Source organism: Brachyistius frenatus, unplaced genomic scaffold, assembly GCF_029030835.1.
Source record: "Brachyistius frenatus isolate BFR_SWC_R1_liver_20210118 unplaced genomic scaffold, ASM2903083v1 Contig_20, whole genome shotgun sequence".
Lineage (NCBI taxonomy): Eukaryota > Metazoa > Chordata > Actinopteri > Embiotocidae > Brachyistius > Brachyistius frenatus.
This window is the reverse complement of record NW_027210619.1, coordinates 740,880-752,216: the sequence shown is the minus strand read 5'-3', so window position 1 is coordinate 752,216 and position 11,337 is coordinate 740,880. Positions and strand designations below refer to the sequence as shown.

At 40.7% G+C, this 11,337-nt stretch overlaps 1 protein-coding gene across 1 annotated transcript; it reads right to left on the bottom strand.

The window, feature by feature from the left end:
* Positions 1-3,740: 3,740 nt before the first annotated feature.
* On the bottom strand, positions 3,741-11,246 carry p3h3 (prolyl 3-hydroxylase 3). The gene is made up of 16 exons (XM_069695601.1): positions 10,563-11,246; positions 8,884-9,068; positions 8,488-8,646; positions 7,644-7,836; positions 7,404-7,535; positions 7,158-7,300; positions 6,824-6,913; positions 6,677-6,729; positions 6,520-6,599; positions 6,302-6,429; positions 6,123-6,218; positions 5,887-6,037; positions 5,587-5,704; positions 5,155-5,230; positions 4,866-5,006; positions 3,741-4,259 (listed from the first exon to the last, which is right to left on the bottom strand). The coding sequence occupies exons 1-16, from the start codon at positions 10,933-10,935 to the stop codon at positions 4,089-4,091; spliced, it is 2,289 nt and encodes a 762-aa protein (XP_069551702.1). The 5' UTR covers positions 10,936-11,246; the 3' UTR covers positions 3,741-4,088.
* Positions 11,247-11,337: the final 91 nt, after the last annotated feature.

Sequence of the window (11,337 nt, the reverse complement as noted above, 5' to 3'; positions counted from 1 at the left end):
TATCACACACAGTATGGTATTCCTCCGTCACTCACTCCGTCTACTGCTCCTATGAGGAACAGATGAGGATTGGAGGGATGAAGGGAGATCAGTGATGAAGGGATAAACCCTGGGATGGACAGAAAGAGGGGAGGGGAGGAGTGGTGGTAAAGGAGACAGAAAGGGAGAAGAGGCGGTAAGGGAAACCAAACAAGGTACAGAGCATGGCTATGGGGTCACAAGACATGAGCTGGGGTGAATCCGAATCAAAAATTAAGAGATGGAAATCATGGAGGGGAGGGGAAAGAGGATAAATAGAGGACCTGGGAACATGACTTTTTATGGTGCTAAGGTAGTCTTTAAAAGATCTATGACTGGCAGGAGGGTTTGTGTTTTGTAAACCCGAGGTGAAGCTAATATTAGAAAGTTTACGGACAGAGGGAGATTGGCAGAGCAGAGATCAGACTGGGTATAATGCAAGAAATAAGAATTGTGGAAGTGTGGTGCATTCCCACTATTTAAACAGAACAACCAATTATGGATGACTTATACTGACAGTGTACAGGATACAATATGTGCTACTTTACATCTGTCCTCTCAGAGTGTCAAAGTCAAATTTTCTCTTTTCTTTGTAATTCCTTACTTGATGTCTCACCTGAGGGGCTCTTCAGAGACCCAAGGGGCCCAGCAGGGTCCCCCTGGTTGTCCCAAATACCTCTCTGGGTTGCACAAGTTCTGTTATGGTTTGACATTAGTACAAAACAAACCCATAAATCTACAGGTTCTGCTTTTAATGTCTCGTTCTTGACTGTACTCAACAGGCGTTGCACATTATCTAACAAAGCCAAGCAAATCACCTGTGTTAGTTATGAAACTGGCTCTGTGACTGGAGTGGCCACATATCACCAAGAAGGACTGAGTTAAACATCCGGAATCAGCTGCTGAAGTGGCTCTGAGTAAGATGTATGTTTGATTTGCACTTAATGGAGTGTGTATCCGTTTTGCTGACGTTTTCACATTGATCCTTAGACAGTCAGGTGAGTGAATGAGTCAACAACTAGGTCTGCAGTAATGGAGCACCTTATTAGGAACGCCTGTGCGATCTAATGCAATCCAATCCAACAATTTAACAACACAAGCTGCAGATCTTCAGTTTCTGTTGACATTGTCAGAGGGAAAACAATTCTACTATGTGTTTACTTTTGAGGTTGTGGTAGGTGGTGTACTGGACTCCATTGTATTGAAAAGTGTTTACTAATATTTTGCCCCTCTCACATATGTTTATGTGGAATTTATGGCAGAGCTGTCCTACTGGCCTAAATTGCACAGGTGCTCCCGTTTAAGTGCTTGTTGAGTGCGTGCAAATCTTTTCCTGTAGATTATGCCTCAAATTCATAAAATTTACCAATGAACAAAGACAAAGAAAGAGAATATTCAAATCTTAAACTAAACTTACAATAAATTTGCTCACCGGTGATACAAACTACAGTGTAACATCCTATTAATTATTTGACCTATTTCTTGTTTTTGTAGCTATTAGGTTGACAGAGCATAATAATAATTGTTTCTGTCAATAATTCATAATATATTAAATCAATATGGTTACATTAAAATTAGATACAACAGTCCTTGAATCCTCACCAATGCTAGATATGTAGCTGTGATCTTTGAACTTCATGTTGACAGTAAAGAAAAGTTTCTATCATGGATCAAGTGGATCAAGTACCACATTATTACTTTTCAGGCAACCCCGTGAGGAAAAAGATTCAGACAACATAACTGTGCCACTAACACAACACAGACTCTTTGTTAGCACATTTATCTGTGTTTAGAACAGAAAAGGCTCGAAGTGTGTAATGTGTGTGATGCCTGCTTCCTGGGTTTATTCTGTGACGATTCAGTGTGGATAAATGCAGCTCTGTAGTTTCAAAGTGTTGACCTTTGCTCACTGGAGTGCGCTGCCGACAGCGGGGCTGACCCTGGATTTGGAGAAATGGGAGTTGGGCCAAAGCGAGCTGTGAGATAGAGCGTAAAACAGAGAGAAAACCAAAAAGAGAAAAAAAGGATTTGTTAGCAGACACATAGACACAGGCCAGGATAAAGACGGAGAGAGAGAGAGAGAGAGAGAGTCTGTTATTATGGGTTACTATTTAAAGACCAACCCTTGTTCTACTATAACCTCTACAAGCTTATCTACTTTTTGGCTTTTGAAAAGTCATATTAAAGTTGTTTTTAATATGTTATCATCTGCCTTATGCTACCTTATGACTTTATTACTTTTAAAATAAGAAAGTACTAGAATAGAAATTAAATGACAAACGCAGAGGAATAGACAGTAAATAAAGACAGAGAAGGTGAGAATCCTCCCTGAGTGAGACAGGAAATATAAATCTGTCAGTCCTCATCAGCTCAATCTTGTACAGTACAATAGAGACAAAATAGGACAGTTTATTTGGTTCAGTCTGTAAGTGCTGAAAGGGATCACTGACCTCTTGACCTTGTTTTGAGTAAATGGGGTACAGGAGGGTGGGGGGGCAGTGGGTGGAAGGGGTAACTGGATTAAACGTGTTAGCTGTAAACAGCTGTTGTGACATGAAAACAGAATAGAGGCACAAATTTTGAACCTCCTATTGACACTCATATTGTCACAACAACTAAAAATGATGTAAAAGCCACATTCAGGAAGGGCAGGAATCATCAGTCGACAACCAATAAGTGGTTCGGGGCCACAAATAGTAGGATAGTTGAGGCGTGGAAGAGCAACATAAGGGATGAGTGATCCTGTCAGCTACTTACTACACACAGCACTCAGTTATAATGACAACAGGATGCTCTGGTTTCAGTTTTATAACTACGCTGTTAGGCCTTACATAAATTTTGCTAATCATATAAAATATAGAAAGATGACATCACAAAGCTATAAATTTCATGCTTTTCTCCCAGCAGCGTAATTAGAGCAGTAGACGGTCGGGTTGCTTAATGTGAGGACATCTACAATGCATTATAGAGACATAACACCTACTTAAGAGAAGATTAATGCAGACTTTTAGGGTACGGCATGGTTTCAGTGTGTGCGAGGGAGGGAAAAGGTTAAAACCAAGGCTCCATTAAACAGGTCTGCCGACCCAATTCTCCGCCGGCGAGGGATTATAACACAAGGGGGAGTGAGAGTGTTAATATGGGCCATAAACAGTACTTGACTCAGTACCTAATGCATGAGACGAAAGCAGAGGAGGAGGATGAACGGAGGTACTGGTTGTAATGGGAGGATAAGATGGAAGTGGGTGGTCGAGAGTCACTCCGCTGGATGTGAATGATTAAATGATCTCTCCCTGGATTACTATTCCATATTCTAAATGGGAGATTTTTTAAGCTTCATAAACAAATGCACTCATTTATGAGGGATTAACAGTAATCTCTCTATTTCTATCCTTTTTTTCCTCCCTGCGCACCTCTCACTCTCTGTTCCCTCCTCTCCCTCTTACTACCTCAAACTGTAATTTCTGATGCACTTTTACAGGTTCCTACTGCTGTGTTGCTGTCTAATCTCATATTTTATCACATGCTTCTACTCTGAGCATACAGGAACAGCCTGAGCAAAGTATTAACCATGTAGTTTTTCTATTTTTATTCATCAGTGTGAAGTAATTGCTTAATAGAGTCTTGCTTCCACTTCCCTTTTGTCCTCACTCTTGGTCTAATGCTCTTTCCGTTCCCCACTTGTATGCATTAGGCATGTAATATTCATGCTACACTGAAGACACATTTATTACTTATTTTATTCTCTTCATTTTTACAGTCAGTGATCGGTCAGTAAAGCATCTGAAACAAAAGTACAGATTGACATTGTTTCCCTCATTCAGCTTTATCATATACAGTACAAATACAGTATATACACACATGCAAACTTTACACAGAAAGGCATCAATTTGAAGGCAGTGAATGTGTGCGTGAAAACTGAAAAATGTTGTTGCACAAATGCAGGAAAGTTCATAAGTAGTGTTACAAGGATGGAGTTTGGGCCTGTTATGGGATAGTGGATAATTCCGTTTGAATGGATGTAAATGAAAATGTATTCCTGTTTGATTGTGTCAGGTTCGTTCTGGCTCTCACAGCTCATCCTTGCCCCCCGTTACCCTGCCTCTCCCTCTGCTCCTCTCCTTTGTCGCTTGGCTCCGAGCGTTGCGGCCGGCGGTGGCACTGCCCTCCGTCTCCTCTTTGTCCTTTTTCACCACACTTTGTCCATCTGCTGCCCACATGGCCTCTGCCTTCTCTCGCTCCTGGGAAAGAGATAAGTTCAAAATATTTAATTTCATGTGGTTAAAATGACATGAAAAGCAATTTTGAAAAGCAATGAATAGGATTCATTCCTATTAGAGTAATTTGAAAGTATTTCCTTGTACTTTCTCTCTTAATATTTTGAATTTTTTTTCTTGTCGCATGTCACTTCTGTGGTTCTTCTCCATTAAAGTGAGACTATGTGGTGTCTTTTGCGAAACAGCAGCCGTAATGACAACCGTATGATAATGCCAATACATTTTACAAATGAGAGCACAGCCAGGTTCCTACCATGTGTGACTATAAAATGATCACATAAATTCATACCATGTTAAATGCTCAGCCTTGGTTTACAAATTAATTTAGTTTGTAAATGATTACGCTTTTCCAAGTGGACATACAGTATTATAAACCTAAAAGACACTGACATGGCACGGCTGCAGACCAGGCACTGTAATTGAGAAAACATGCAAACAACCAGCAGATTTGCATTGTGACCCAGCTGCTCTTGTTATCCGACAACAGTGTCACGACATCAGCATCCACATGACTGCAGGCGACAGGGCTCAGGAAGGGGAGCAGGCTGCATGTGTCGTCATAATGCTCACCATGTCCCTGTAGAGCTTCTCCTTTGTGAACCACAGGGCCAGTGCGCACCGTCGGCCTCTGGTCACTGCAGTAACACCGTGAGGGTTTACTGGACCTGAGGAGAAGCCCACCAGTCGACCGCAGCTGGGTTGGACTCGAGCCTGTAAACACAGAGGAGGATGGAAAAATTGGTTTTGATGAAAAAAAGGTTTAGCAGGCACCACAAATATCCGTTTGCGGGTCTAAACATAACAAAATTAAATGTTCCATGAGATTAAAAACCTGGCATTGAGCGACAAAGAGACTTACTGTTACTGTCTTGGCATCTCTGGTAGTGAAGAACAACTCCCCGCCATCAAAGTTGTCATTTAGGTAGAGAATGGCACTGTGGGACAAAGACAGATCTGTCATTCAGCAGAGACACATTGTATGAACATATGTGTCGTTTTTTCATTGATACGATTTGTTGATACAGTGTTATGTGATAGAAATTAACAATATCAGAACTATTTCTCATATATTTTTTTCCTGCCCTCTCTCCATCTCCTTCCTGCCATCTGAAGGACGGTGAGCCATTAAAAATAAAGGTAATATCACTCGATTAAAAAAGATTCTGTGAAAACATTTATATTCATTGTTGTAAAATGACATATCAGCCTGGGAGCATATTCCACAATGATAAATTCAAATGTTGCTCCTTAAATTTAGTATTAATTACTAAGCCACATTATTTTCATGTACCTGAGGTCTCTGTGTATGAACGCTGGTGGTTCCCTCCAGCACTGATTGGTCTCTGGCTCAAGGAGACAGTTGTCAACATGGACAGGGTGAGACAGGTCCAACCTACCCTCCTGGTCACCTGAGTGCAAAGAAACCAACAATTTCCCTGAGCAAAACAACACATTTCAGTTCACAGTGTTAAACTCAGAACTCTGTGATACCCCGTAGATGTTGTAGTTCCACCTTAGGTGACTTAATCCATTCATTCTTGCAAGTAATACTGATCTCGCTTGAGAGAGATGTGAATCGCGATGGTACTACCTGCAATAGCACTGCGGCAGACCAGGTGTGTGAAGGAGACAAAAAGTCCTGTGGGGCTCCTGAAGTAGGAGTGCAGCAGAACTCGGACTCTTTCACCCAGCTGATATAAAAGTCTGGCGTCTGATTGGTTCAACAGGCCATCCTGAGCCAACTGCGAAAAGAAGCAGCGGTGAAGGTCGAGAGATGTCTCCAAAACCATGTCATATTCCTGCAGGCATTATCTCCTTTTCTCCCACCTTTACAGCCCTGAGGACAGTCAGACCTTCAAATGTCTCATGAGGTGTGTGTGGAGAACGTCGTCCCCGGTAACCGTCTCCAACAGATGCCGCAACCTATGGAGAAAAGACACAAAACAGAAGGTGAGGGTGTTGCTGTGTGTTTTAGAAATATTGGCTGTTTTACAACATGAACTTACTGTTGCCAACTGCAGTATACTGTTGCACTCCTTCTCAGTCATGACTCCGTCGAGGACAACTCGGTTGGTCCCATTCAGAATCTCGTCGTCCATGGTGATGGTCACACCCACCTGGCGGACTGGACCCCCTGTGGAGAGGACACATAGGGAGAGATGAGACAAGAAGTGGGTACATTCTTGACTTTTACCCACTGAAACAAGAAGTTAAAATGACTTACCAGCAAAAAACCCACTGTCATCCACTTCCTCCTTCTGCTCTCCCTCTTTCATCTTCTCATTCATTTTTTCTTTTTCAGCTCTAACAGTAAAACACAAAAAATACTTTATTGACCTTCCTTTAGGTTCTACTTGTTAATTTTTGTCTATTTGTGTTACCTCCAATTCTCCCTCAGCGATTCAGGCACAACATCTTCTGGAGTCCAAAGATCCTACATGGGAGATGATTGATATACTCAGCAAGGGAATCTTTTACAGCCATCCCTCTTGTCAAAACGCTGGCATCAATTTGGCATCAGAACTTACTGGGTCAGTGAAACTGAAGTCAAGGTTCTCCATACCAAAATACAGTAGTTTCTTCTCCTGCAAAGAGCGGCTGATGTATCTCACAATCTCCTGCATGGCAAACACACACAAGCGTGTGGTCAAACTTGAAACTTGATGAATATGAATAGATAAATATTAAATCTATGTGAATGTGCCTGAGATAACTGAACAGTGATCATTTATGTTTGACACGACAATTTTGGTAAAAATATTTTTGTTCCAAGGTCCATTAAATTATCTAAATCACTTTATTGAGATGAAGACTGTAGATCAAAAAATTGACCACAGTGTTTATTCAAATATAATGTGGTACCTGAGCAGATTGTGTGCCCTGTGACTTTGTGTCTCCCCCTAGTGTCTCATAGTAGAGCTGCAGGTTGTCTAAGGAGTCCTTGTCAGAGGGGTAAAACAGGAGAAGAGAGCGAAGCGTCAGCAACGCTGCTCTGATATCACCAGCTGTTGGGAGCAAGAATGCAAAATGAGGTAAAGTGGTACTTAAGTGTTCAAATGAATGTGGTGTTATAATATCATCACATCAGTTTGACCTCTGAACCCTGACCTTTAAACTGTGCAATGTGCAGATGCTCAAGCTGTGTGGGCAGGTAGTCCTCCTGAGATGAAATCCTTTCAGGTCGCGTGGCTACCTGAGTCACACACGACTGCCGGCATGCTAGCAGGGAGAGGGAGAGAGCTAGACAGAAAAGAGAAACAGTGAAAACTGGTACTTTCTGCTTTCTTTCTGTCTGATTCATGGCAGAAAACTCACAGTTCAGTTCAGGGGCCTTTGCGCTTTTCTTACCCGCAGCCTTCTCAAACACGCCATCAACGCTTTCCACTCCCCTGTCCTCGGGCAGCCGTTGGGAGGCGACCTCACACTGCACCCGGCACTCCTCTGTCTGCCGCAGAGTTTCATTAACACAAGCTTTCCATTTCTCTGCTGCTTGCACCCAGTCAGAGGAGGCCTCATGCTGGAGAGCAGCATCATACAGGACCTGGGTTTGATAAAGAGGAAATTGTATATTCACATTAAAGCTGAAGATTGGCTTTTGATGTCAGAAAAATTCAATTAAAACATAATTCTGTTCAGTTCCTTAAAAAAAGGATGGACAAATTGTGAGTCGTGCTTCATTACACGGACCATTTAATCCTAATCATGTTATGACAAGTGTGTCTGCTTCGACAAAATTAGTTGCTCAGGCAAAGATCTTCAGTGAGTAAAGCTGCGTTTGGATTACATGGTTGGAAAACGGTTGGAAAACAGAAAGTGGAGGTGAGAGAGAGAGAGAGAGAGAGAGGAATTCAGTTCCTCAGGCCACAGCTGCCTCTCCACATTACTGTTGTATAACCTGTATAACTGTTGTTATATATTGTCCTTGCAAAACCTCCTGTTGACCAAAAAGATCAGTCTTCTTAAGCCAAATATAGCCTGAACTAGTGATTAATTGAAGTGCATTTTCCTCAATAGCCATGGATTCACTCCTCAAGCCTTATATGGCAGTTAAATATATTTAATTATCTCTGTGTATAAAAGCAAAAACAACGCAGTTTCCCATTGTGGCCATTCAGAGCGGTCAGTATACAAAATAACCCGCTGCAACCCCATTCTGTCATCCTTTTATAACCCATCAGCCGTCTCTCCTCACCCAGTGTTTCTCATTCTCAAGCTCTCTGTCCTGGAAATCTCCATCAGTCACACCTTCCATCCGCCTGTACTTCTCAATGTTGTTTCTCATCTCCAGGTGACTGGGGTTGGCCACAAAGTAGGTGTGAGCCGCTGACGCTGCCTTCTGCAACTTTTCCAACTGATGTGGAGGAAGAGGAGAGTGTGAATGAAGTGAGGAACGGACAGATGGGGATGCTGCTTTAAAATACAGCTGCGAGCTGAATCACAATTCGAGTTTGAGAGTCACAGCACAAACATTCAGTTGTTTGCCTCTTGATGCCAATAATAAATATGTAAGCAGTACTATCAAAGGCAACGACAAATGACCAGTTCAGTTATGTCGCAGACCTTTACGGCTGCTTGAAGTTCAGCTTACCTTGTAGTATGTGACTTGAAGAAAGTTATAGGGGTTTCGAGAGCCGAATTCATATTCGATGTCAGAAGAAACAGGGAGCTGTCCTGCAGGTGTGACAGAGCGGCCGATGCAGAACCTCAAACACTCAGCTCTCTGCTGCACCCAATCCAAGGCCCAGAGGTCCCACAGACTCCCCTCCTCAGAGTCTAACAATACAGGGTAAAATATACCGTTGAACATTGTCTGTTATTCAAATAAAACATGATAAAGTAGAAATTATAATTATGCATTATATTTTTAACATTTGGGCTCTGTATGGATCTTCTCGTATTTTAAATCTACATGTACTGATCATTTATTTTACATCAAAATGATGATTTATAATATGATTGCTTAATTCAAATTCATGTTTTTCTTCTCTGATCTTCGGGGCATAATGTATTTGAGTCACACATTCAAGAACTGAGGATCGGTGAAGCTGTATCTAGTTTACCGCTAGTAATTATCATTCATCCACAGCAGTAAGTTCTTAGTGGAGGGAAGTAAATAAGTAATTTTTTTTCAAGTACTGTACTTACTGTAAGTCCAATTTTTGGCTACATTTCAGAAGGGAACATTGTACTTTCTACTACACTACATATATTTGACAGCTGTAGTCACTTCTAAAATGAGAATTTGACACAATTAATAACATAACAAGCTTTTAAAATACAATATTTGTTAAAAAAAAATAAAAAATAAACCAGTGGATTCCAACCTTTTTGGCTTCTGATGTCTTACAAAAAGCAGTGCGTAGTCACGGTCACATTTCAGATGTCTATGAATTTTGAACAGCTCCACCAAATAGTGATTTCTCCCCCTAAACTTCTCACATGGTTTCATTTTAATAAATGTACAAATGATTCAACATCTCACCTAAAATTAAAAATTAAGGAAAAAGTCCAAAAACTGGAAACAGATTTGTCCATCGCAATTGTCTTTTGTTCTTTTCTCTCTCAGTAATTATCTGAAGGCCCCTCAGATTTATCTGTTGTCTATGTTTATTAAACTGGATATATAATAGTACATCAGTCAGAGGAGCCAAAGCAGGACTTATACTTTAACTACATTTTGCTGCTAATTGCTCAACACTTTTACTTTAATAAGAAATTTCATGCAGGACTTTTTCTTGTAATGGAGTATTTTTTTTTTTTACTTTGTTGTATTGGTGCTTAATCTGAATACTTCTTTCACCACAGGCAGGGATCCCAATAAATCAAAAAGAAAAGAAAATATAGTATTTCTGTGAAACAAAATTCTGTTGTATTTTCTGCATTTGTCTGTTTAAACACTTTCCCATCTGTGCTCAGGTCTGTAAAATGTCCTCAAATGAAACAATCTGAAAAGGAAAATTCACAGGTTGTACCACTGATCTAACAACACAAAGACTATGATATAAAGAGTCACAAGTACATCGTAATTGTATGTATTTAATTGATTTAATCACATTTAATTGGGTTTAATTAACTCAAACTCATTAATGAACTCTAATTAAACTCAAACAAAGTCATGAAAGTGAAGTATTTCATTGTATTACCATGTTACTGACTGTATGAGCTGTTACTGCATCAGTCAGATGTGCCTGCAAGCCATATTATTCATAATAAATAACAAACATATTAAATATCTCTCTCACACAATATTACTACCTCCTAACTTACCCAGTTTATTGAAGGCATCGGTCCCTGCTGCCACACAGTCATCATGACACTGCCTGCGGAGCCTGAACAGTGATTCCTTCGTCCCGATGGATTTCTCCAGCAGCTCTGCAGCTTTCCCCCACTCCTCTCCAAAATATGCACGCACCCCGCTGTAATACAGATAATCGTACGGCTGCAGAAGTGTCAAAACATTAGAGCTGCTGCTACCCGAAGCTGCTAGAATAAAGTTAAACAATGCTAGAGTAACAACATGAGACGCCACGTATACAGTGAAATGTTCAGAGTGCAGCGCCATAGTCCAAGAAACAAATCCCGTGGAGGAGACGGAGATGGAAGAAGAGGAGGGACTATGGAAATATTTTGTGCAAACCATAAAGTTTCCTCCTATTTCAGGAAAGAGGGGGCTATAATTTCACTGGAGCTCCTGGTAAACGCCTCCGATTGGTATTAAAAAAAAAAAAAAAAAAAAAAAAGCAAGTTTAATGTAACGTACTGATTTGTTTTTGAGCTAGTTAACATAGTATTTGGAGGTGCTTATTTGGAGCTGCAATACTTACACATCGCCACGAGGGGAAGTCGTTGACGTTACCGTAATTACACAAATAAAACAGATCGAACCGAAATCTATTGTTGTCAATTGTCTGGTGAATGAATGAATCACTGGTTTCCTTGATAAATGTTGAAAACCTCTAAACAAAAAGTATAATCGTTATTAGGGATTTATCGCCAGTAGATGCGACGGGAATGTGAATTTAATGTATTAGAAAAAAAAAAA